We start from the raw sequence: 27,195 nt of genomic DNA, 5'->3' as shown, positions 1-27,195 counted from the left end.
CGCCGACCTTCTGATCAGCAAGTCCTAGGCTCTGTGGTTTAACCCACAGCGCCACCCGCATCATTCCTAGCAGACCCCTAATCCTCAAATTTGCCCAGAGAGGTGGGGCGGAAGAGATAATGAACTTTAACAGTGCAATTCTAGGCAAGTCTGCTCAGAGGAATGTCCTATTCATTTCAATACAGCATCCTCCCAGATCAATATTTATTTATTCATTTAATTAAGATGGCAGGGCAGTTTGCAACATAAAAATACAAAATGAGAGTACAAAATACATAATAAAGCAAAAACAAACCAGTAACTCTGCTCCCACAAACACATTTAAAAGGCCAAAGGCCTGGTTAGAGAGAAATGTTTTTGCCTGGCACCTAAAGATTTGTAAGGAAGGCTCCCTGGTAAGTGTGTACATGATTGAAGGTTTAGGACTGATTAAAACATCAGGTGGGAAGTGAACTTCCTGAGCACGGAGTGAGCGCAAAGGAATGACCAACATTACTTTTGGTTCATGTTCAAAGGGTGTTTCAGGGGAGGGGTCTCTATAGGGATGCCAGCCACAATTGCCAGGAAGCTCCACCAGCACATTCCCAGTCGGAGGCCAAGACAGAAGGACACAGGAGAGGCAGCAAACACGTCCAGGGTAAACTTACTGAGGATGAAGATGATGATCCCAGAGACCAGCAGGATGGCAGCCATGACACCCAGAATGGCTCCCACAATGAGCCCCAGGTTGACTAAAAGGGGACAAGAGACATTTTTATTCAGACTGGGGGCAGCAGCTCCCCAAGGCCTCAAGCAGGAGATTTGAGTGGAGGTGCTGAGCTATGAGCCCGGGAGGATTTTACATGTGCAAAGCAGGCCCTCTTTCTCTCTCCTGACAAACCAAGGTCTTCTCTGTAGTGGCCCCGACACAAGGGAGTTTATTTTTTCCACCAGAGTTCAGCATTAGAGGTTTTCAAAATAATCAATTCATGTAAGGAAGACAGTTGACAGGCACACCTGTTTCATCACAGACTCCAGACTTAAAAGCAGCTCTCCTCCTGCTCAGGCGCTTCAGCCTTCTCTGTCCTGACCCTGAGAGGAAGGGATTCCCTCCCCTCTGAGACCCCCCAGAGCCCAGCATTACAGGACTTCAGGGAAGACACAAACCCTTAGGAAAAAGCATCTTGTGTAGGGTTGCCATATGTCCGGTTTTTCCTGGACACGCCCTATTTTTCAGACTTAAAATGTCCAGGTTCTTTTGTTTGGGTGGAATCTCTGAAGTCCGTAGCGCTAGTGAGTGAGCCCTGGTCCCCTCTCCCCTGCCTGGGTGAGTCTTTGGCTCAAGAGCCGCTTCCATAATTCTCGCTCACCCGCCTGTGAGAAGGAGAGTCTGGGATGTTGGTGGGGATGTGCGTTCATGTGCTCCTGCTGGGGAAAAGGGAGTTTTGCTGCTAGACATTCTGCTTTGGTTCTTGCAGGCACAGCTTTCCTGGCGCTGTGTGTGTGAGACGAGCGTGATTATTAAAATTCCTGCTTGCTCTTCCTAGCGGTGTGCGGGCGTTTGGGCTAAGTGGAGATGAGTATCAGTTTTTCTAGCTGGGAACGAGTTGAAGTACTGTCTGTCTGGGGCTCTCTCTTTTAAATTCGCTGCCCCTTTTTCAGTCGCAGGGAGTGTGAATAAGTCAGCCATGTGGAGGAGGTCGTATGATTTTGAAGAAATAACACATCTGCCCACATGCTGTGACATCACAACTGCTTGGGTTTAAAGGCAAAAAGGTGACAGTCAGTTTTTACCTACAACATCCAAATTGAGACACTTGCCAGAAAAGGCTGCATCTGTCGAAATCTACAGATTCCAATTCAGTCGCTTGCCTCCAGAGCAGCCTTTCTCAACCTGTGGGTCCCCAGATGTTGTTGAACTACAACTCCCATCACCCCTTGCTAGCAAGGCCAGAGCTCAGGGATGATGGGAGTTGTAGTCCAACAACATCTGGGGACCCACAGGTTGAGAACCGCTGCTCCAGAGACACTCACAGGATCTTACTAGGGTTCCCCATCTGAACTGAGCTGCTGCTGAAGGGAGGAAATCCCCCTCCCAGAGCCCACCCCTTCCCCTCCTGTCTGTCTGTCTCTCACCAGGCTCCTTCTTCCAGGCCACGTCCAGAGGCTTCTCCAGGCTGTCATGCTCCACGCGGCACCGGAAGCGCTCCCTCTCCTCGGGGTCGATCTGGACACTGAGCAAGACATAGTAGGTCCCGTCTGAGTTGGGGGCGACCAATCCTCGGGAGGTGCCCTCCTGCCAGACCTCCCCGTCCTTCACCCAGTTGGCCTCAATCTCCTTGGGGTAGAAGCCGTGGACTTGGCAAACGAGGGTCTCCAGGCCGTCATAGTCTGCCTTCCTGGTCACCTTCACCACCGGAGCCTCTGCAAAAAGGGCCGCATTGGGGTTTACAGAGAGACATCCACAATGGGAGCCTGGAGGAATCCTGTATTTTTTAAGAGCAGAGGAGCAGGGACCTAAGGGGCAACCTAGTCAGAATCTCACATCTGCAGAAATTAAAAAGAACTGCGAATAAATGGGATTCCTCAACCTCCCTTGGCATCTTCCCCAGTCTGTGTCTATGGCGGAACTGTTTTCAGATGTTTTATCCTCTGTTTGCCAAAGCAGACACCTTTGGGAGGGAGGACTAGGCACAAATTAATTTATTATCTTGAAAAGCTCTAACACTACTCAAACATGACAACTTGTGTTTCCAAGATTGTCCCAGGGAGCTGCCTCTAGGCTGAGGGGAAAATTTCACCAGGTCCCCAATGGCGGGATTCATTCAGATCCTTCGAAGTTGCAAGTCATGAACTGAGGGCAGCTCAGGCTGATCCTGGTTCCTCTCTTGAGGGGGAAGAAATGCTGGACTCGCTGTTCTGTTTTTCAGGACTTTTCAGCCCAATAGTTAGTGAACAAAGCCAAGAGCCCTGGGAAAGACAGAGCTCCTTTCTAGTTCTCCCGCCTGCCCTGAAAGGGTCCCTTGAGGTTGGAAAGGGCCCATCTCCCTTCTCCACGGCAGCCTCCCCTGGAGTGGAAATGGCAGACCAGGAGGCCCAGTAAGCCAGCAACTTACGCACATTTAACTTGTGCACATACAGCTTTACGCACTTGCCAAAAATATTCTAAAAACCAAAAAGAGGAGGTGGGCGTCTGGGGAAGAAGGACTTTGGCAAAGCCAATCTCCCTTGAATCCAATATACACAATTTTGGCTTTAGGCAAGATTTGCAGAATGTAACCCTTGTTTAAAAACTGGCTCCCTGGGTAGCTGTTGTCTGAAGGGGCTGTTTCAGGATCCCACCCGCTTTGCAGTGTCTGGACTGGAAACTCAGGTCTGGGAGGGGATGGGACTCTGCTGGGGGAGCAGGAAGGAAGGAAGGTCAAGCCCTTTCCCCATAGAAACCAAAAACAAGACCTCCCCACCCCACCCCACACTTTTCCTCAACAGAACCTCCGTCCCAAAGAGGATGATTCCCAGCCTCCTTTGCACGTTGTCACCCTTGAAAACGCTTCATTGTGGCTTTTGGAGTGAAATCCTCAACCTCAACAAATATGCTCAGTTTCTCTGGGGTGAATTATCACCAGTCCCCCATAGATGAATTTGCTTAGATCTCTCTAAGCGCGGCTAATACATATGTGTCAGTCCACAAAAAGGGAGGGTGCTAGAATTATTTCCTTTTTAATTAATAATAATAATAATAATAATAATAATAATAATAATAATAATTTATTATTTATACCCCGCACATCTGGCTGTGTTTCCCCAGCCACTCTGGGCGGCTCCCAATCAAGTGTTAAAAACAGTACAGCGTTACATATTAAAAACTTCCCTGAACAGGGCTGCCTTAAGATATCTTCTGAATGTCAGGTAATTATTTATCTCTTTGACATCTGATGGGAGGGCGTTCCACAGGGCGGGCGCCACTACCGAGAAGGCCCTCTGTCTAGTTCCCTGTAGCCTCACTTCTCGCAATGAAGGAACCGCCAGAAGGCCCTCGGCACTGGATCTCAGTGTCCAGACTGAACGATGGGGGTGGAGACGCTCCTTCAGGTATACAGGACCGAGGGCTTTAAATGTCAGCACCAACACTTTAATCGTGCTCGGAAACTGGGAGCCAATGCAGATCTCTCAGAACCGGTGTTATGTGGTCCCGGCGGCCACTCCCAGTCACCAGTCTAGCTGCCGCATTCTGGATTAATTGCAGTTTCCGGGTCACCTTCAAAGGTAGCCCCACGTAGAGCACGTTGCAGTAGTCCAAGCGGGAGATAACTAGAGCATGCACCACTCTGGCGAGACAGTCCGCGGGCAGGTAGGGTCTTAGCCTGCGTACCAGGTGGAGCTGGACAGCTGTGAGTCCAAAATGACTCCCAGGCTGCGCACCTGGTCCTTCAGGGGCACAGTTACCCCATTCAGGACCAGGGAATCCCCCACACCCACCCGCTCCGTCCCCCAAAAACAGTACTTCTGTCTTGTCAGGATTCAACCTCAATCTGTTAGCATCCATCCTCCAACCGCCTCCAGGCACTCACACAGGACCTTCACTGCCTTCACTGGTTCTGATTTAAAGGAGAGGTAGAGCTGGGTGTCATCTGCATACTGATGAACACCCAGTCCAAACCCCCTGATGATCTCTCCCAGCGGCTTCATATAGATATTAAAAAGCATGGGGGAGAGGACGGAATCCTGAGGCACCCCACAAGTGAGAGCCCGGGGTCTGAACACTCATCCCCCACCACCACTTTCTGGACACGGCCCAGGAGAAAGGAGCGGAACCACTGTATAACAGTGCGCCCAGCTCCCAGCCCCTCAAGACGGTCCAGAAGGATGTTATGGTCGATGGTATCAAAGGCCGCTGAGAGAGCCAGCAGAACTAGGAAACAGCTCTCACCTTTGTCCCTAGCCCGCCGGAGATCATCAACCAGCGCGACCAAGGCAGTTTCAGTCCCATGGTGAGGCCTGAATCCCGATTGGAAGGGATCCAAATGGTCCGCAACCTCCAGGCATGCTTGGAGTTGTTTGGGAACCACCCGCTCAATCACCTTGCCCAAGAATGGTAGATTTGAGACTGGGCGATAGTTGGCCAAATTGGCTGGGTCTAAAGATGTTTTTTTAAGAAGCGGTTTAATGACCGCCTCTTTCAGCGGGTCTAGGAAGGCTCCCTCACAGAGGGAAGCATTCACCACCCCACAGAGCCCATTGCCCAGCCCTTCCCGGCTCGCTTTTATCAGCCAGGATGGGCAAGGATCAAGGAGACAGGTGGTCGGTTTCACTTGTCCAAGCAGCCTGTCCACATCCTCAGAGGTAACAGATTGGAATTGATCCCACACAACTTGACTAGACAGGACTCTAGCACTCTCCCGCCCTGGCCCTGCTCCCACGGTGGAGTCTACCTCCTTCTGAATCTGAGCAAAAACTGAATCTTTTGCAAAAAACTTTGCAAAAGCATTGCAGGAGATCTTGGGGTCCCTACCAGGCCCTGGTAGTACAGGTGGTTCCAATAGTTAATTAATGATAATTAATGTTAATATCAGCAAAGCTAATAGAGTCAGGAAGAAAGCCAGTCATTTGATTGGCCCCTGTGCCAGATTCTTGAAGGCAGAAGAGGGGACTGTACCATTTCAAGGCACGGGGTTGGGGAAGATGACACTTCTGAATGTTCCCCATGGGAAAGAGTAAAATTCCTCACACATAAAAAATATAAGAAAGTAGAAGAGGGAATTCCCATACTCTCTCACTATGTGCAGGTTTTCTGCTTCTAGGCCACGAGTGGCTAACCTACAGACTTAGTGAGGGGGCTGCATCCATATTTTATGGGCTCCCTACACATTTTCTGTTTTTAAAAAAGGTTAATTAATTTAGTTTTAAAGACGCTCCCCACTTTCCCCTACCCAAGTGTAAAGGCAAAAGGTTTTTCTGTATCCTGGTGAGGCATCTGATCATAGCCTGCATTTTAATCAAGGCTTATATTTTGATCAGATTCCTATATTCTAAAAATGAGCTTAAATTCACAAATGTTTCTTTTGAGGCAGGAAACCAGCAGGCAAGGTCTTTGTCAGAGGCCCCTTTGGTTTATTGCGGTCATAAAAAAAAAGCTGAGAGCAAAAGGTCACTGACCCTACATATTACAGAATATAATTAAGCTGTAATAAAGCAGCTAAATTAAGAATTAGTAAATAGTAAAAGGTTTTGCCATTTGGCCTCTCATCATACAAAGAGTCATTTGCCTAAAGGTCAAAAAGGTCAAAGCATCTGGCTGGCAAGAGGGGGAGTAAAGAGCCGTTTTTTAAGCTGTTCCTTGTTCCTTTTAAATTGAGATCCTTTTACTCTGCAAAGATTTCTTTTCCTCTTAAAAGGTTATTTATGTTATGTATAATATGATATTCTGTTGCCTGAATGCAGTAAGCATCTAGAAAGTAATAAATGTTAAATTCTTATTTCATAGAATCATAGAAGAGTTGGAATAGACCACAAGGGCCATTGAGTCCAAACCCCTGCCAAGCAGGAAACACCATCAGAGCACTCCTGACATATGACATCCAAAGAAGGAGCTCTTTCATAGATGGTGTGTGAGAAGGTGAACAAAAAGATCTGTTCAGATAAAATTAGAACCATTAGCCATCTGTTTTGCAGGGAATAGGGCAAGAGGGGCCAAAGGTTATCTGGTAATTAAGGTGCCTTGTAGAGGTTAATGGCTACTTGTTTGCCATTTATAAATAGAAGAAAATATAGCTCTCTGTCTCCCATAAAAGGTAATAGGAAATGGGTGTATCTTTTATGATTGGTTCTAGCAAACAGCCAATAGGAATTTCAACCAGGCTGATTGGACAAAGGCAGCCAAAGGGAGGAGAAAGGGGGCTGGATTGAGGAAATATAAGTGCTGGCCATAATGGCAGGAAGGCAGGCCAGAGCTTGGTAACCATATACCACTGTGCCTCTCATTTATTTGTCTGACAAATAAATTATTATTTTAATTTCTCTTGCTGCGTTGAATATTTCATTCCAGCTAAGCGTTAACCACAAGCAGGGTGCTACACTGGCTCAAATCTGTCCATTTCAATTTTATGTTTTTACCTAAAATGCATTTTGCTTTCCTGGCCCCTTCCCTGCTGTTGCTTTGTGCCCCCTTCCCCCATTTGTCTTTTGCCTTCCCTTATTCTAGCCAAAGGGGCATGGGGGGCTGTTTTTAAGCATCTCCTCCTCCCATCATAGTCTAAAATGACCCCCTTTCTCCTCCCAGAGTCCCAAACTTCTTTCTGCCTCCCCCACCAAGAAAAGTGTTTGCTGTTTGGTCCAGAAAGGAAGACTGTTAAGGGGGGGAGGGGAGCTTGTAGGGAAACTGCCCCCCTGAGCCCCCCTCCCTTCCCCACTGCCCCCCCTCTTACCTGTCCTCAGCAGAGTCTCCTTCCCGTACTCCAGGTATCTCTGCAGCCACTCAATGCACTCCTCCTCCAGGTAGTGCTTTTTGCGCTGGTTCAGGGCCATGATAGGATCCAACTTCCTCTTGGTCACTTGGGCCCCTGTATCAGCTGCTGTCCAGGTGAGGGTTTCCTTGTCGAAGGCGAGGAAGTCTCTCCCATCGTAGCCGTACTGCCAATACCCTCCTTTGCGCCCATCTGAACTCAGCTCACAGCCAGACATCCGCTGAATGATGTGGATCCCTGGAAGGACCAAAAGAGGCCCAGGAGGTCAAGGGGGGGTCACAGCAGCCGCTCCCCCATCAGCAAAAGAGCCCAGGAAAAAGGATTTATTTGCATGAGACTCAGGGAAGTGGCAGCAGTCAGAGGGGAGAAAAATCAACCAGCATTGTATCTTTCTGAAGGCTCATCCGCATAATACGTTCACTGAGGGAAACACTACAATCCTGAGCCTATAAAGCCCCCCTTTAATTGCCCCCCTCTCTTTCATCGCCTCACACTCTCCCCCCCCCTTGCAGGGTTGGAGGTCACAGTTTGTCCCTCTTTCCCCCCAGCTCTGCTCCTCAGGATCTTGCCCCTTTTGGAGAGACGCCTCAGCTGCCCCCCCGAAAGAGGAAAGGGGCAACATGGAAGGGGGACACCCACACATTGGGGGCCCTTTCAAGAGAGAAGGTCTCCTCTTCCCCTCCATCTCTCTCCCCCCAGCTTCTCCATATCAAGGACCTTTTCCCTAAAAGGAGGGAAGTCATGGAAGGGCCTTTGGAAAAAGAAGTTTCCTCATAGCCACAAGTGGAGTTTGCCCCCCTTCTAAATGCACTCCCCCTTCTTAGCAGAAGCCAGGCTGCCCTTGTCAAAGATGGGGGGGGGTCCCAGCATCCTCCTGCCCACCCCAGGGGGCCACCAGCAAATCTTCAAAACATCAACAACAAACTCAGGGGCATTTCCAGGGCTGTCTGTGGCACCTTTGAAATGGCCATCTCATTTGTTTGGGATTTTCTGAGCTAAGCAATTGCAAGAAATGATCTGCATCAGGAAACGTGAGACGCCCCTTGGTGACATTTATGGGGCATTTTCCATGGACAGGTGCAGGGGCTCAGGAGGGGCCCAATCCCCATTTTTAAAAGGGGGAGAAGCAGAATTCGCAGGAGCCCAAGAGGAAGCCTGCAAGGCCAGGCCAGGCCTGATCCCACTGCAAGAAAAGCAGACCTGCCCATTGCAGCGCTGGCTTGGTCTCAGCTGACCCCCTGGGTTTCTTCCTTGCAAGCCTGACAAGGGCTCTGGATACACTCAGGCTGACCCCTTTGGCAAGGCTCCTTCCACCTCCACTATTCTGTCTCACAGGTGGGGAATCTCTTTGGCTTCAGGGCCAGATCCTGATCAGGATTGTCCCCATGGGCCAAAGGGGGCAGGAGGCTGAAGCTGACATCATAGCATAGCCCACCTGTCAATCTCATCCACCTTTCTACCCCTCCACTGCAGTTATTGTTTGAAGTGCTGGGACACCTGTGGTGCTGTTAGGGGCAGGGGTAAAGTCCTGAAGCAGGGAGCCTGCTTAGGAAGTGAGTGTAGAAGCCTGGAAGGTAAAAGTGCAAAATCATAGAGAGACCTCCCTCCAGACCCAGCAGAGGCTCCCACTTCTGAAGGTCTGCTCCAAAATTGCAATTGGGGGGGGGGAGTCACTCAACTTTGGGGCTAAACACAAATGCCTCCCCCCACCCTTCCAGAATGCTTGCTCCTTTCACACAACTAACGTCTCAAAAGGACTAACATCTTCTGACTCATTTCAGAAGGAAGTTTAAAAAGCAAAAATGTTTGCCAAGAGGCTTTGGCCAGAGGTCTGCCAGCTTTTACTGAGTTTAGTGATTCCTGTCATAGAATCATAGAATCATAGAGTTGGAAGAGACCACAAGGGCCATCGAGTCCAACCCCCTGCCAAGCAGGAAACACCATCAGAGCACTCCTGACATATGGTTGTCAAGCCTTTGCTTAAAGACCTCCAAAGAAGGAGACTCCACCACACTCCTTGGCAGCAAATTCCACTGTCGAACAGCTCTTACTGTCAGGAAGTTCTTCCTAATGTTTAGGTGGAATCTTCTTTCCTGCAGTTTGGATCCATTGCTCCGTGTCCGCTTCTCTGGAGCAGCAGAAAACAACCTTTCTCCCTCCTCTATGTGACATCCTTTTATATATTTGAACATGGCTATCATATCACCCCTTAACCTCCTTTTCTCCAGGCTAAACATGCCCAGCTCCCTTTTTTTTTTTTAATAATATTTTTGTTAAGGAATTTTTTTTATAATCACAAAAACATAACATAACAATACAATAAACACAACAAATACATAAGCAAACAAAAACACACACAAAAAACACAAGTACAATTTCATTTCTTAATTTCTTTTACCTTACTTCCCCGACTTCCTCATGCCTCCCTTTTCTGTATTCCAGATTCTAATCAATTAATCAGCAAATCTTCTCTTATTTTATTTTAATTTAATCCTCCTTATTCTTCTTGTCTTAACCGTTACTAATAGTAACCGTTTACTTTCTAATCCAACATCATTTTAACTTTCATTAATATTGTAATGTTTCTTTAAATAGTCCTTAAATTTTTTCCATTCTTCTTCCGCTGCTTCTCTTCCCTGGTTTCGGATTCTGCTCATCATCTCTGCCAGGCCCATGTAGTCAATCACCTTCATCTGCCATTCTTCCAGAGTGGGTAGATCTTGTGTCTTCCAGTACTTTGCAATGAGTATTCTTGCTGCTGTTGTAGCATACATAAAAAAGGTTATATCCTTCTTTAACACCCCTTGGCCGACAATACCCAAGAGAAAGGCCTCTGGTTTCTTAGGGAAGGTATATTTAAATACCTTTTTCAGTTCATTATAGATCATTTCCCAGAATGCCTTAATCCTCGGAAACATGCCCAGCTCCCTTAGCCGTTCCTCATAAGGCATCGTTTCCAGGCCTTTGACCATTTTGGTTGCCCTCCTCTGGACACATTCCAGTTTGTCAGTGTCCTTCTTGAACTGTGGTGCCCAGAACTGGACACAGTACTCCAGGTGAGGTCTGACCAGAGCAGAATACAGTGGCACTATTACTTCCCTTGATCTAGATGCTATACTCCTATTGATGCAGCCCAGAATTGCATTGGCTATTTTAGCTGCCGCGTCACACTGTTGGCTCATGTCAAGTTTGTGGTCAACCAAGACTCCTAGATCCTTTTCACATGTACTGCTCTCAAGCCAGGTGTCCCCCATCTTGTATTTGTGTCTCTCATTTTTTTTGCCCAAGTGCAATACTTTACATTTTTCCCTGTTAAAATTTATCTTGTTTGTTTTGGCCCAGTTCTCCAATCTGTCAAGGTCGTTTTGAAGTGTGATCCTGTCCTCTGGGGTGTTAGCCACCCCTCCCAGTTTGGTGTCATCTGCAAATTTGATCAGGATGCCCTTGAGTCCATCATCCAAGTCATTGATAAAGATGTTGAATAAGACCGGGCCCAAGACAGAACCCTGTGGCACCCCACTAGTCACTCTTCTCCAGGATGAAGAGGAACCATTGATGAGCACCCTTTGGGTTCGGTCAGTCAGCCAGTTACAAATCCACTGAGTGGTAGCAAAGTCAAGACCGCATTTTACCAGCTTCTTTACAAGAATATCATGGGGCACCTTGTTGAATGCCTTGCTGAAATCAAGGTACGCTACATCCACTGCATTCCCTTCATCTACCAGGCTTGTAATTCTGTCAAAAAACGAGATCAGGTTAGTCTGACATGACTTAGTTTTCAGAAATCCATGCTGACTGTTGGTGATCACAGCATTCCTTTCTAGGTGCTCACAGACTGTTTGCTTAATGATCTGCTCCAGAATCTTCCCTGGTATTGATGTCAGACTGACTGGGCGGTAATTATTTGGGTCCTCTCTTTTCCCCTTTTTGAAAATAGGGACAACATTTGCCCTCCTCCAGTCTGCCGGGACTTCGCCTGTTCTCCAGGAATTCTCAAAGATGACTGCCTGTGGTTCTGAGATCACATCAGCCAGTTCTTTTAATACTCTTGGATGCATTTCATCTGGCCCTGGAGACTTGAATACATCTAAACTAGCCAAGTATTCTTGTACTATCTCCTTAGTTATTCTGGGCTGTGTTTCCTCTGCTGAATCATTTGCTCCAAATTCTTCAGGTCGGGCATTGTTTTCTTTATCGGAGAAGACTGAGGCAAAGAAGGCATTGAGGAGTTCAGCCCTTTCTGTGTCCCCTGTTTGCATTTCACCATCTTCTCCTCTGAGTGACCCCACTGTTTCTTTGTTCTTCCTTTTGCTACGAACATACCCATAAAAGCCTTTTTTGTTGCTTTTAACCTCTCTAGCAAGCCTGAGTTCATTCTGTGCTTTAGCTTTTCTGACTTTGTGTCTACACGTGCTGGCTATTTGTTTGAATTCCTCTTTGGTGGTTTCCCCCCTTTTCCATTTTTTGTACACATCCTTTTTTAATCTTAACTCAGTTAAAAGTTCTTTAGATAACCACCTTGGCTTCTTTAGGCACCTTCCATGTTTCCGCCTCATTGGTATTGCCTGAAGTTGTGCTTTTACTATCTCCCTCTTAACAAACTCCCAGCCATCGTGAACTCCCTTTCCTTTTAGTATTACTCTCCATGGGATCTCACCCAGCACTTCCCTAAGTTTTATGAAGTCGGCTTTCTTAAAGTCAAGAAATTGAGTCCTAGTATGCTTGGCTGCTCCTTTCCGCTGTATAGTAAACTTCAGAAGAGCATGATCACTCGCGCCTAATGATCCTTCCACTTCTACCCCACTAACCAGATTATCAACATTGGTTAGGACCAGATCTAAAATGGCTGTTCCTCTTGTTGCTTCTCCCACTTTCTGGACAATGAAGTTGTCTGCAAGGCCAGTGAGGAATCTGTTTGACCTTTTGCTCTTGGCTGAGTTTGACATCCAACAAATATCCGGGTAATTGAAGTCCCCCATTACTACTATCTCCCTTCCTTTTGCATGCTTGGCCATCTGTTCCAGGAAGGCATCATCTAGGTCCTCCGTTTGGTAAACTCCCACAATGAGGTCACTGTTATTCTTCTCTCCCTTAATTTTGACCCAAATGCTCTCACTTTGGCTTTGAGGTTCTAAATCTTGGATCTCTTCACAGGTATACACATCCCTGACATATAACGCCACTCCTCCTCCTTTCTTGTCTGGTCTGTTTCTCTGAAATAGATTGTATCCCTCCATTATTACATTCCAATCGTGGGACTTATCCCACCAGGTTTCAGTGATGCCTATTATGTCATATTTAGTTTGCTGTACCAAGAGCTCAAGTTCATCTTGTTTATTTCCCATGCTTTGTGCATTAGTGTACAGACATTGAAGTCCATTAATCATTCCCCCGTGTCTCTTATTTAAGGATTTTTTCCTCCCACCACTAGGTCTGCGTGCTGTTTGCTCCATTTGGTCTATGACATTTAGATGATCATCTTCATCAATTGATAGACTCCTACCTTCAGGAGCACTGTCTTCCTCCCCCACATTAGTCAGTTTAAAGCCCTCCTGATGAGGTTTCTGAGATTTTTGGCAAAAACATTCCTCCCAACCGGTGTGAGGTGCAGCCCATCGCTTGCCAGAAGTCCATCTTCAAGAAACTGCAGTCCGTGATCTAAGAATCCAAACCGTTCCTGTTTACACCATTTGCGAAGCCAGCTGTTCACTTCCACTATTTTTCGCTCTCTCCCTGGGCCACGTCGTTCAACTGGGAGGACAGATGAGATGACAATTTGTGCATTTAATTGCTTCAATTTCCTGCCCAGAGCCTCGTAGTCTCTTTTGATCTTCTGGAAGCTATTGCTTGCAGTGTCATTGGTTCCCACATGAACCAAGAGGAAGGGGTATTTGTCAGTGGGTTTTATGATTCCTTGGAGTCGTTCAGTTACATCTTGGATCTTAGCCCCAGGGAGACAGCACACTTCCTGAGACATCTTGTCAGGCCCACAGATCACTGCTTCTGTTCCCCTCAGTAGGGAATCTCCTATCACCACTACACGCCTCCTCTTAGGTTTGGTCAGGGTTGTCCGTTCCAAGGTCGCCTGCACATTCCCTGAGGACTGACTTTGCTGCTCGCCTTCATATACCTCATCGACTGTAATGAGGGAGAGATCCTCAAATGGAGTCTGCTCTTCGTCTTCCATTCTAGGGGAGAGGACCTCAAAGCGATTGTGTATTTCTAAACAATCAGAGCGAACCCTGGGCCTCCTACTTCTTTGTGTCACGTTTCTCCATATATCTGGCTCCTGTGTTGGTGAACTAGCCTCCTTCTCAGGGGAGTCCCCTGTCTCCTCCTTGGTGGAGACGGTGTGCTCTGTTGCTTCCAAGAAGAGCTCCAGCTCTCTAATTCTTTGGAGCGTAGCTACACGTTCCTCCAGTTGATGGACTTTGTCTTTTAAGAGGGCAATCAACATACAATTGCTGCAGGTAAAGCTGCCTGCAACCTTTGGCAAGATGGCAAACATTGCGCAGGAACCGCAGGCGACTGCAGCTGTTCCCTCACCCTCCATCTTAAGAACGTGTCGTTGGGGGTGGCTACAGCGGTCCTCCATCATAAAAAGTGTGAAGACAGGACAAATAACTCCCCCCCCAAAAAACCTAGGTCTCTCCCAACAAACGTTTGAGGCTAGCTCCCCTAAATCTAAATCTGTCGTAACAGTTCCAAGGCGGGTTGAGGAAGGGGGCAGAAATCACCATAACTGGACAAAGGGAGTGAAAGACCTTTCTAAAGGGTCTCTAAGTACAGACTGCTAGACAATCAAGTAAGTACAGATGTATAATAAATGCTGGAGATGTGGGATCTTATGCAGGTTTACTCAGAAGCAAGTCCCATGGAGTTCACTGGGGCTCCTTCCCTTCCAGGTAACTGGCCATAAGTTTTCCAACTCAGAAATAACACAACCCAAAGTGCTTAGGAAACAGATTATTTCTGATATTAATGGGCCCTGATCCAGTTCTGGCCTAATGCTCCTTTTGGACACAAGACAGTAAAACATGGCAGCCCCAGGCTAATAATTGCCAGTGTCGATCTTCTGGGGACTCCCTGCCTCAGGCTGCAGAAAGACCTTGGGGGCTCTTATCTGCCCCCCCTTCAGTTGCCCACTGTGCTTATGGTTTTAACCATGTATTAGCCTCAGGATCCCCACCCTTCTCTTCCCCTCCCAGAGGAAAATGAACTAGACAGATTTCCACCTCAGAAGGCCCAGGCCAAGCCTAGCAATGGAAGGGAGAGCAGGCAATGGAGCCATTTCCTTGGTAGGATGTGCAGGTCCAGAGAGGGTCATAGTGGGGGGGTCTCTGCCCTCCAAGTCTCGTTCTCTGTCCCCCCCACCCCATCCCAGCCCCCATTAAGACCTTCATTAAGGGAAGGGGAGATGCCTCTGCCCTGGTGGAGACCCCCACCCTCCATTTCCTTTCCTCCCAGCAGCCCCCTCCCTGCAATTCTTGCCCTTGGAGGGAAGGATATTGGGGGGGGGGAGGTGTGACTCTGTGCCTCTCCTGCCTTCCACTCACCTCCGCTCTGGTTGTAGCGATTCCGCAGATTCTGCAGACTCTCCTTGAATGCCAGCTGATTGCCCCGAGCGATCTGAGTCTCTGTGTGCCAGTACTGAGGATCCTTCATCTCTGCCTTCTTTATCCAGGGAACTAGGGACAGAACCTCCTTGGTGTCACTGTCGTACTGAACAAATTGCTGGTCATCCAAGTACCCGACAATGATGAACTGGGGCAGCCCCTGGCCAGGCTCAGACACGGCTGTTTCAAAGTAGCGCAGGGAGTGAGAAGTGGAGCCTGGAAAGGAAGAGAAAAGGGGGCAGAGAGTTAGGGGTCCTGCCACTGAAGGAAGCACCCTAATCCTGCTGTGTTACAGGCAGCAGCCCTAAATTAGGAGATCCAAAGTTCAGCAGGGTTTGGGGGAGTTTGTAGACCTGCCCTTAAACACAGAGGAGGCAGAGCAGAGGCAGCCTAAGAATCATAGACTTGAAATACAAGTAACAACAACAATAGCCCATGGAGCAGAGGGCGAGAAAAAGCTCTGCCAGGCTAAATCTCTGCATGTCTCTGTGAGGGAGAGAGAGGCCAGCCCTGTTCAGTTTCTGTTAATTGGTTCTCATGGGAAACTTACAGATTCTGGCTTCACACAATTAACTCAAGGCCGTGTCAATTTACTCTTGGCAGAAAGCCAAGGTCAGCTTGACCTAGAAACTACTTACTCTGATTGGTTAACGACCAGCACTCAACTCTGTTATCTAGGGATTGCTAGCACAGTTTGGTGTGTTAGAGGTGTGTTAGGAGTAGAAGTGCTGTGTATGGTTAAGAGAGAGAGAGAAAGAAAGAAAGGATTTATTTTGCTTTGTTTTGTATGCAGAAACTCTGCTGGTTTTATTTTTCTTTTTAATAAATCCTGTAAATAGTTATTCTGAGTCTAGCTGACTAGTCATTTCCACCTCAACTAGCTTCTTCGCTGTGCAGGAAAACTCTGCTACGTTTGGGCAAAAGCCATTAGAGCTATGCCTGACACTTCAAAGTTCCATGAGGTTATGGGCATTGTGCTGCCAGCCTGAGTTGTGGTGGTGTCAGCATCAACGGCGTTGGTTCCAGTAGTTCCAGAAGTTGTTGTTCCCGTTGGTGCAGCAGATGGACATTGGCTGGTTCCTGACTGTTGTGAGCTGGTGACGCAGTGGACACAAGGACAACAGCTGCAGCGTGTGAGTGCTGGGTGCTGTGGTTCCTGTTTTCTCTCTTGGTGGTCGTGAGTAGCTGGTTCCGGGTTCCAGGAACATCGCTCTCAAGATGGCCTCACAACCAGTTCAGATGGCTTTTGAGCGTCTGAATGACTCCAATTACTTGCTGTGGTCGGAACGCATGCAGGCAGTGCTGCAGAGGGATCGTCTCTGGCAAGTGGTGAGTAAGTTTCCTGCGAAGCCTGATGATGAAGACCTCGATAAAGACCAAAGAGCAAGGGCCACAATTGTCTTGGGGCTGGAAGATTCCCAGTTGCCGTATGTGAGGGGAATCAAGACAGCTAGAGGTGTGTGGCAAGCACTTAAAGAACTCCATGTGCGTGAGACAGCGGTTTCCAAGCTGTTCATTCGCAAGGCATTGTACAAGGCAATGTTACAGCCTGGGGTTACAATGCAGGAACACCTACACAGTTTACAGTTAAAGTTTGCTGCGCTACAGGAAAGAGACTGTGCATTAGACCAGCAGGAGAAGGTGGCTATTATTTTGAGTTCTCTCCCGGAAAGCTGGGATAATTTAGTTTTGTCTCTAGAAGGCATACAGGAGCGTGATTTATCAATCAGTTACGTTACTGGGCGTTTGATTGAAGAGTGGCAGAAGAGGCAAGAAAGGTCGTTGGCTGCAGAGGCTTCTACAGGCGGGCGGTTTGGAAGGAGTTCTCATGCCGTGCCAGGGGTGAAGCAAGAGCAGCGTGCCGGTGAGGAGTCTGCGTTTGCTGTTAGGCGTTGTTTCCGATGTGGGTCTTCAGCGCATCTAAAACGACAATGTCCTGAGTTGGTCAAGTCTCAGTTGCCGGTGCAGGAGCAGAGACGAGATCAGCAGCAGCAGCAGCAGCAGCAGCGTAAAAGGAAATTCTTCAAACGAAAACAGTCGGCTCAGCTGGTGACCGCCGAGGTCAAGATTGCTGATGAGAAACAAGCTGTCTGGGTGGTCGATTCGGGAGCGTCTCGGCACATCGTAAATTCAGATGAATTGTTTGTTTCCAAGAACTCAGCACAGCGCAGCCAGGTGGCTCTAGCAGACGGAAGTACTTCCGAAGTGATTTCGGGGGGTGCAGTTTTTGTTCCTTGTCTTCGTGAATGCCTGCAAAATGTACTTTATGTGCCTTCATTAAGGAGCAATCTGATGTCTGTAGATTGTTTGCTAAAAGCTGGGTTTAAAGTGTATTTTGAAGGAGACAGTTGCATTATTAAGAAGGCTGGTGAGATTTTAGGCACTGCTAAGTCAGAGGGAGGCTTGTTTTGGCTTAAAGCAGGATCTCAAGTTGCAGCAGTAGTCAGTAAATCTCAGCCTGCAGTGAATAACAAAGCTATACATGACAACTGTGTGCACTTATTGCATAGGAAATTGGGGCATGCTGGCTGGAAAAGTGTACTAAAAATGTCTGAATTGGCTGATGGGTGTGTTTTAAAGAGTTGTAACAAGTACCTTGATTGTAATGTTTGTAAAAAGGTTAAAACCCACAGAGTCTCTTACCCCAGAAGTGACAGAGTTAGTGAGTCACCGCTACAGCTGGTTCACATGGACGTAATTGGTCCGTTTGCTGTAAGCAGGGGTGGATCGCGTTTTTCATTAACAATTGTGGATGACGCCACGCGTTACTCTTGGGTTTATCCCATGAAGAATAAGGGTGACGTGTTCACTAAGTTTAAAAGCTGGGTGGCATCTGTGGAAAGATTTCTGTCCATTAAACTCAAAAGGATTCAGACGGACAGAGGTGGCGAATTTATGTCAAATGCTTTTAGAGATTGGTTACAAAAGCGTGGCATTGGGCATAGAAAAACGAACGCTTTTTCCCCAGAGGAGAATGGCGTTGCAGAGCGAAAAAACAGATCTTTACAAGACATGATGTTTGCCATGCTTGATGATGCTGATTTGCCCATGTCTTATTGGGGGGAGAGCATGCTCACCGCGTGTTATCTCCAAAATAGGCTCTTTCATCAAACAATAGGTACAACTCCATACTTTAAATTGTTTCAGAAAAAACCCAAAATTGACCATTTGCATGTGTTTGGATCAAAAGCCTGGGTATTAATTCCAAAACAAATGAGAAAGAAGGGAGATCCTAAGACCAAACAGTTAGTGTTTGTGGGTTACCAGGAGCTGGGAAAAGGTTTCCGCTTTGCTGAAGGGACAAATGGCATTGTGATCTCCAGGAATGCCAGTTTTTGTGAACATAGTGGCTGGGAGAGACTACATGCCAATACTGAGGTTTGGTTTGAACCTTCCCAGGAGCTTCATGACTCTGAAGGTAAACATAGAGAATCAGAGTCTGAGGGGGAGGAAAGTTCAGATAAGAGCTCTCAAGAAAGTGGAATTAGCCAGAGACCAGTTGCTAAGCAACAAAAGAGAGGTCGTAGTTCTGAGGAGGAAAGTGGGTCAGAAGAAAAATTTTCTCCCAGAAGATCTAAAAGACAAAACAAAGGAGTGCCTCCGGTGCGTTTTTCTCCAGATACTGCAAATGTGTTTAGTGTAATTGCAGAGCCCAAGAGTTTTCAGGAGGTGTTAAAGTTACCAAAAGAGGAGGCAGAGCTCTGGAAGCAGGCAATGGAGGAAGAGATGTCCTCTCTGAATGAGCACAAGGTTTTTACACCAGTAGCAGCGCCTGAGGGGGCAAAGATTGTAGGCTGCAGGTGGGTGTACAAACTTAAACCTCTGGTGACAGGAGAGTACAAATACAAAGCTCGTTTAGTGGCTCAAGGATACTCTCAGAGGCCTGGAAAAGATTATGACGAGACTTTTTCCCCTACTGCTAAGGGGGAAAGTGTAAGGCTGATTCTAACGCTTGGAGCAAAGAGAAAACTCCTGTTAAACCATTTTGATATCCAGACTGCATATTTACATGCATCAATATCAGAAGACCTGTATCTAGCCGAACCGCCTGGTTATGAGACAGGTTCCAATAGAGTGTTGAAATTAAACAAAGCTCTATATGGTCTCAAACAGGCTGCAAGATCTTGGAACAAATGTTTCCATGAGGCCTTAGTGTCATTTGGTTTCAAGCAGAGTACAGCTGACAATTGTGTTTATGTACGTGGTACAGGCAGTGATCAAGAGTTTTGTCTGATTTATGTAGATGATGTATTGTATGCTTGCAAAACAGATAAACAAACTAAAAGGTTTGCCAAGCAATTGTCCAGTAAGTTCAAAGTGAAAGACTTAGGCCCGGTTAGGACATATCTAGGGTTGGAAGTGTGCTGGGCCCAAGATGGCAGCTGCCTAATTAGTCAGCAGAACAAAGTTAAACAACTACTGACTACATACAGGATGCAGGATTGCAAAGGGGCAGTGGTGCCTATGGATCCAGGTTTCATAAAAACACTTCATATAGATGAGAGTCCTGAATTTGAACATCCTGATGTATATCATTCTGTAATTGGAAGTTTATTGTATCTAGCACAGTGGTCCAGACCTGATATTAGCTATGCAGTAGGCATATTAAGTAGATTGGTCTCAAAACCCACACTAAATGCCTGGAAAGGGGTAAAACAAGTTCTGAGATACCTCAAACAGACAATTGGCTATATGTTACAATTAAATTCTTCAGAGGATGAAATGTTGAGTTGCTACTGTGATAGTGACTGGGGAAATTTGCCGGATAGAAAATCTGTCACAGGACTAGTCATAATGGTCGGTGGAGCTTTAATCAGCTGGCGGTCACGCAAGCAAGACGTTGTAAGTGTGTCATCAACGGAATCAGAGTACGCCGCGTTGAGTGAATTATGCAACGAGGTGATTTATTTCAAGCATTTGTTAACAGATTTAAATGTAAATTGTGGAGAACCAGTACAAGTTTACATTGATAATCAAGCTTGTATAACCTTAAGTAAAACAGAGGGTTTCAAATCGCGTTCCAAACATATCTCTGTAAAATACCAAAATGTGCGTTGCTGTGTACAAGACAATGTAATCACCTGTACTTATGTATCAAGTGAAGAAAATGTAGCAGATGTGTTAACTAAACCATTGGCAAAGGTAAAGAACAAGCGAATGTGCAAGGGTTTAGGTTTGCTGGAAAAATAATCTCCTACATAGGTGTATTTGATGTTAATTGTCCAGCAGAATCTGTGAGGGGGTGTTCAGTTTCTGTTAATTGGTTCTCATGGGAAACTTACAGATTCTGGCTTCACACAATTAACTCAAGGCCGTGTCAATTTACTCTTGGCAGAAAGCCAAGGTCAGCTTGACCTAGAAACTACTTACTCTGATTGGTTAACGACCAGCACTCAACTCTGTTATCTAGGGATTGCTAGCACAGTTTGGTGTGTTAGAGGTGTGTTAGGAGTAGAAGTGCTGTGTATGGTTAAGAGAGAGAGAGAAAGAAAGAAAGGATTTATTTTGCTTTGTTTTGTATGCAGAAACTCTGCTGGTTTTATTTTTCTTTTTAATAAATCCTGTAAATAGTTATTCTGAGTCTAGCTGACTAGTCATTTCCACCTCAACTAGCTTCTTCGCTGTGCAGGAAAACTCTGCTACGTTTGGGCAAAAGCCATTAGAGCTATGCCTGACACTTCAAAGTTCCATGAAGCCCCTCCCTTTTTGCCAAGGGGGCAGGAATTGCCCCCCACTTGCAAGTGCCAAGCTGATGAGAGCTCCCACAACATGGTCTGAAGGCTCAGGATGCAGGCACCAAACGGAAGCTAAGCAGGCTCAGGTCTGGGAAGTGGATGGAGGGGAGACCAGATGAAGCAAAATCCATATATTGGGAGAACAGGAAGCTGCCTCCTCCTGGGTCAGAACACTGGTCCAGGTAGCTCAGAGTTGTCTGCCCTGACTGGAATGGCTCATATATGCAGAAAAAGGCCTAGAAAAGCCACCCCCTTGGAGCTGCCCCACCATCTGACCTTCTGGAGCCATGCACTGAACAGGTCTGACCCGGGTCTTGCTTCCTGGGCTCTGGGAGGCTTTGGCAAGATCTCCTGGGAACTCAGGAGAGCCCCACAAGATCCTGCGAGAACCTGCCAGAGTCTCTTATGCAAGGCAGAGAGCTTCAAAGCTCTTTCGGTACTGGGAAAACCTTGCACAAAAAGAGCTCTCTGCTGACCTAATGGTCACAACACCAGACCCCATAAGCACAGCAACCTCCCTAATCAGAGAACTCAACACATTTGCAATGGTGTCGGGCCTACAGGTAAATTTTACAAAGTCAGAAGCTATGTGCTTCAACACCCCTCCTCACACCCAAAAAGAACTCATGAAGGTCACCAAAATAAAACTTTGCCACACCAAGTTCAGATACCTAGGGGTACAAATAACCAGAAACCTCAATAAATTGTACCTCCACAACTACAAGCCCCTGTGGCGACAAATTAACAAAGACCTAAAGAGATGGAATAACATGAATTTCACTCTCTCAGACAAAATAGCCATGATCAAAATGATCACACTCCCAAAACTAACCTACCTATTCCAAACCCTCCCAACCTGGATCCCCTCAACCCAACTTCGCAGTTGGCAGAGAAAACTACACTCTTTCATCTTCTCACATAAAAAACCAAGAATAAGCCCCATATACCTGCACCTCCCCACCTCAGAAGGAGGATGGGGAATCCCCAACATAGAAGCATATTACAATGCCAACCAAATACGCCATATAATCCCATATATACTAGAAGATGAGACAAAACAATGGGTACACCTAGAGAGGGACACAATTGAAAACACCTGCACCACAACATACCCACTCCTCCCAAACAAACTAAAGAAAATTCCCACAACACTTAACAGGTACACACAGACCATGCTCAAAGCATGGAAAACACAAATAGGCAAACTATCCCCAACCTCATCCCCACTAATCCCCCTGGCGTACCACCCATTATTCCACCATGCAGCACAAAACCTCCAAATAAAAACCTGGCGAACCAAAGGCTTATATCGCCTAATAGACTTTTATAAAAATAACAAACCCTTGTCAACACAAGAAATACAAGACAAACTAGAAGACACCCAAATGACCTGGTTAACACAACACCAACTACATGCCCTCTTAAACAACCCAACAGTAAAATCAGCAGCAACTAGGCCCCTGACAACCTTCGAAAACCTCCTCCTAACAACAAGGGAAACGGTAAAGGGACGGTATCCGCAATATACAAAATACTACTCCCAAACCCCGCAAATCCCCTAGACGCAATTAAAAAACAATGGGAGAATGACATAGGCTATGAGATTAACCCCACTCAATGGACCAGAATGTGGTCTAAACCCCCCTTTAAATCCATATCAACGAAAAGAAAAGAACTCACACAGAAACTCACCTACAGGTGGTACCTAACACCAAGGAAACTAGCGCTAATACACCCAGGAACCTCACCAAAATGCTGGAGAGGGTGCACCTCCACAGGCACATACCTCCACATGTGGTGGGAGTGTCCCAAAATTCAACTATTCTGGACAACAGCCATACAAGAAATATGTAAAATAACTAAGCAAGTAATAGACATCACCCCAGAATTGGCCCTACTAAACATCTTCCAAGACAACAATGCCCATTTACACCACAAAGAACTCATAACCCACCTGCTCTCAGCAGCCAGAAACACCATAACCAGACACTGGAGAGACCTGTCAGGAGTAAGCATGGACCAATGGTACCAAATAGTATGGGAAACAGCCCTACTAGAAAAATTAACTAATAAACTGAAACTGACACGGGGACAAACAGAAGAAGACGCCTTCACCCCGGTATGGCTCCCCTTTATCACATACACAACCCAACAGGACAATGACAATAATCCACCAACAGCATACAAATCAATATGGCTAACCTGATCCAAAACACCCACCCACCTCACTCACACACGAAAACAAAGATCACCACAGCCAATCACAAGCAAACAATCACACCCTAGGCCAACCCCAACCTCTCTCACCACCAAAGGAATACAAGTGAACAACACAAGCAACGCTGACACCAAACTCTACATACATTAAACATAATAGAAACACCGCCACCCGACCCCACCCCCATCCATCTTCCCTCTCTCCACCCCCCTTTCTTCTCCCCCTAATGCCTCAACAAATGAAACGGATTTGTAAAAATGTTACATGGAAGAAGAAGAAGAAATACGAGGCACTACACTGCTGTAAAACAAGAAAATCCTTAATAAAAAATATTGAAAAAAGAAAAAAGGGAAAAAAAGGAAAAAAAGAGCTCTCTGCCTTCTGCATATATAATTGGTGTGATTCCAGCATACAGTTGAAGTCCTTCAAGTTAACTGCATTCCAGTTGCTAGTTTCCTGCACTTTCCACCAGTTTTCCAGGGAGATGTAAAGTTAATTGGCCTGTAATTTCCGAGATCCTTCCTGGATCCCAATTTGATAATTGGTGCTTAATGGTTCAGTGTTGCAATCTTTCTTTTTTTTATATATATATAAATTTTTATTAAGTTTTTCTTTTACAAATAATTCGTACAACCGTAATTACATGTTTGCTATTTTTTGAACTTCCATCGGCACCTCCCTCAATCATCCATTTTTCTTATTTTCCCGCATTTTCTTTATGGTATTGCCAATTTAACATTAACCTTCCATATCTATTTCTTTTTTACAATATACCTTGTTTTTTCACAAAGCCTCCTTAAAAGCCACTAGCGTTATCTGTTCGTCACATATAGTTTTCAGATAATCCGTAAACTTTCCCCAGTCCTCGATGAATTTGTGATCTTTCTGATATCTAATTTTCCCAGTCATTTTATCCAGTTCTGCATAGTCCATAAGTTTCATTCTCCACTCATTCAATGTCGGTAGTTCCTCTTGTTTCCATTTTTGGGCCATCAGTATTCTTGCCGCTGTTACTGCATACTGAAAAAGTTTATAATCACTTCTATTTATCTCTCTTCCTGTTATTCCTAGCAAAAAGGCTTCTGGTTTTTTAACAAATGTATATTTAAACATCTTTTTCAATTCATTGTAAATCATTTCCCAGAAACCCTTTACCTTCTTACATTCCCACCACATATGAAAGAATGACCCTTCTTTTTCTTTACATTTCCAACACTTATTACATGTCTTATACATTTTAGCTAACTTTACAGGTGTAATGTACCATCTATATACCATTTTCATAACATTCTCCTTTAACGTCGTAGATGCAGTAAATTTCATATTTTCATTCCATACCTTTTCCCAGTCATCCAATTGTATGTTATAACCAAAATCTCTGGCCCAATGTATCATAACCGACTTTATCTCCTCATCCTTTGTTTGCCATTCCAAAAGTATTTTATACATTTTTGACATTATCTTAACATCATTATCAATTATTTCTGTTTGAAATTTCGATTCTTTCTCTGTATATCCCCTCTCTTTAAGGTCCTTTTTGAACCTTTCGTTTACTTGCAGGTAGTGTTGCAATCTTTCAATGGTCTGAGCTGCCACCCACAGAGCGGGTTCCCCACTTGAACAAGGCGGGCCCCCAAGGATAGCAGGGGCAGGAGGGCAAATGCAACTTTGGGGCCAGGTCTCAATATGTGGCCCCACATCCCCTTTCCCCACACTTGCCCCTTCACGAGATCGAACACAGGAAGGGGGCAGAGCGTGGCAAAGGAAGAACCTTATCCCTCAAAGGGCTCACTTTCCCACAGGCTGTATCAGCTCTGGCCACCAGGGGGCCTAATGAGTTTCCACAGGAACAACCAACAAAGACTTGGGGAGAGGATGGAGGGCAGGCAGGGAGCTGAGCAGAGGCTTCAGCATCATCTCCAGAGTTGGCCTGCCTAAGAGGCAGCCCCATGGCTTCTATTGCCACCAGAACTGGCAAGAGGGAGGCGTTCTGGCGCCTGGTGTTGCCCCGTATCTTTTCCACCCCTGGACAGAGAAGCAGAGTCGTTCAGCGAGAGATGGGGCATTTCTGTGGTGGAAGGTAGGGGGCACAGTGCTGGGGGGGGGGGAGAGAGGAGAAAATTCCTGTTTTGCCTCAGGTAGCAAAATGGGATGTATTATCGTTGTTTTTATTTACTATTATTAATTGAATATATATGCTGCCCTATACCCGGAGATCTCAGGGCAGTTAACAGAACAAAATCAAAATATAACCACAAAATATATAAGCCAAATAAAAACAACAACCTAATAACCCCCCCAAAAAACCACATTTTAAAAGGATGTCAGTCAAATCAACCAGAGGCCTGGTTAAAAAGGAACATTTTGCCTGGCAACTAAAGGTGTACAATGTAGGCGCCAGGTGAACTTCCCTGGGGAGAGCATTCCACAGACAGGGAGCCACTGCAGAGAAGGCCCCGTTCTTGCGTTGCCCCCCTCCAGGCTCTTAAGGAGGGCCTCAGAAGATTATCTCAGGGTCCAGGTAGGTTCATATGAAAAGAGGTGGTCCTTGAGGACCAATCATACCCCTGGGAAATTTGTGTGGAATGCACTTTGGACAACTTCATCCTCAAGGAGGAAGAAGTCCACTCAAGTTTGGCCAGTCACTCATCTCAAAAAAACTAGGAGAATAAATTAAAATTCATAGGCGGGACCCTGAAGGTCCCACCCCCTGCGATGCTGGCATCTCAACTGCAGCATCCATGGCAGAAGGCCATACAACCTGTGCTAAAATACCTCCAAGGAAGGAGAATCTACCACCTTCTGAGGGAGATCCATAGTGGAAAACAGAATGCCCTGCTGCTATCTCCAGATCTTTCTCCCATGAAGAATACGCTTGTCTCACAAAAGTGTCTGTTTAAAACATTTTTCTTTGGGCAACCCTATCCAAATAGTCAAATGTTGACGGGTGTTGACCTCTCAATGCTAATTTTAGTTATTTTTTAATGCTTTGACTGTTTTTATTATTTTACTATTTCCTGTAAATTAATAAGAGTTTTTACCACAATCGAGCAGGATATACATTTTAGTTAAACAGAGAACATGAGTGGCAACCCCAAAAGGAGAAAAACACCAAAGGCAGCAATCAGGAATGTGAAATTAAGAATTTAATAGTGATAAATCCTTGAATAGTATGCAGAGCCAGTGGATTGGGGGGCTGAGGGAGCAGGAATATTCTGAGCAAGGGCAATTCATGTCTAGGAGCCCCAGAAGCCAGGCAGGGGCTCCAACATTTTTGAATTTTTTTTTGGGGGGGGGGGAGGCAGAATATAAAAGGAGGGCGTATTCAAAGGAAACCGGGCTGTAAGGTGGGGGCCCCCCTTTTGTTTATCAGGAGTTGTTTGTGCCCTTCGTCCCAAACAACTTGATATGTACAAAACGTAGTGAAAGGGGCTGTACAGAAACGGCACAGAGAAGCCCCTGCATAATTTAGGAAACCTACATTTTTGACAGGCAGCAGGAAGGGGTTTTCTTGGTGGGGGAGCCTGGAGGAGTTACAACTCTAAAGCAGAAGAACCTGATAATTCATGTGCCTGTGAAAGGGAACTCCTGAACAACACAACATTGGGAATTGCGGGTGGGGACCCCTTATTCAGACGTTTCCCTCGCAATGAAGTCAGCTCTACACGCGTCCAGCTCCCACCCCCAGGCTGGTCTCCAGGGTTTTTATCTGAGTTTTTAAGAGCGGCTGAGGGTGAGATTAGAAGAGGGGAGGTAAAAAATAGAAAAGGGAAGACTCTGTATCTGTATCTCTCTCACACACAAACTCACAAACACTCTCACACAAACCAGAGTCAAGACGAAGCTGCGGGGGGCGGGACAGGCGAGTCACTCCCCCCCCCCCCATGAATCCTGCCAACACCTTCAAGCTTTGTCTTGATCTTTGCTTGAGCCACGAGCCCAGGAGGGAAGCGGCCCCTGCCCCGGGCGGCATACAAAACAAGCCCCAAGTCTGGGAAACAGATGTCTGGGAAGGGATTATTTTCTCCGCCCGCCCCAGAGCAGAGTCCTTACCTGCGCAGTCCAGGAGCAGCAGCAGGTGGGCAGCCGCCCCCAGGATCAGGGGGGGCCAGCGGAGGAGGACCCCCATCTCCCCCCCAAACGAAGCTCCCTTTTCCTCCTCCCTCCGCCGCTCTGAGACCCGC

The 27,195-nt window shown here is 46.4% G+C and overlaps 2 protein-coding genes and 1 long non-coding RNA gene across 5 annotated transcripts in view; 1 reads left to right on the top strand and 2 right to left on the bottom strand.

Moving 5' to 3' along the window:
- The window catches only part of LOC310756634 (uncharacterized protein), an 820,367-nt gene that overhangs the window by 291,411 nt on the left and 501,761 nt on the right, over positions 1–27,195 (bottom strand). The window lies entirely within an intron of this gene.
- LOC310758165 (uncharacterized protein) overlaps positions 1–27,195 on the bottom strand; it is a 228,098-nt gene that overhangs the window by 116,959 nt on the left and 83,944 nt on the right. The window contains exon 12 of the mRNA XM_083604095.1: positions 648–731. Coding sequence (XP_083460221.1) covers positions 648–731 — 84 coding nt within the window. The remainder of the gene's footprint in view (positions 1–647; positions 732–27,195) is intronic.
- On the top strand, positions 17,910–20,632 carry LOC310757466. Its single transcript, XR_014545236.1, has 2 exons — positions 17,910–18,862; positions 19,329–20,632. It is a non-coding gene; the product is annotated as an uncharacterized lncRNA (long non-coding RNA).

The sequence above is a fragment of the Podarcis filfolensis genome (assembly GCF_964270895.1).
Source record: "Podarcis filfolensis genome assembly, chromosome: 2".
Taxonomy (NCBI): domain Eukaryota; kingdom Metazoa; phylum Chordata; class Lepidosauria; order Squamata; family Lacertidae; genus Podarcis; species Podarcis filfolensis.
Note: the sequence above shows the minus strand (reverse complement) of the source record. Positions and strands in the feature narration are given on the sequence as shown.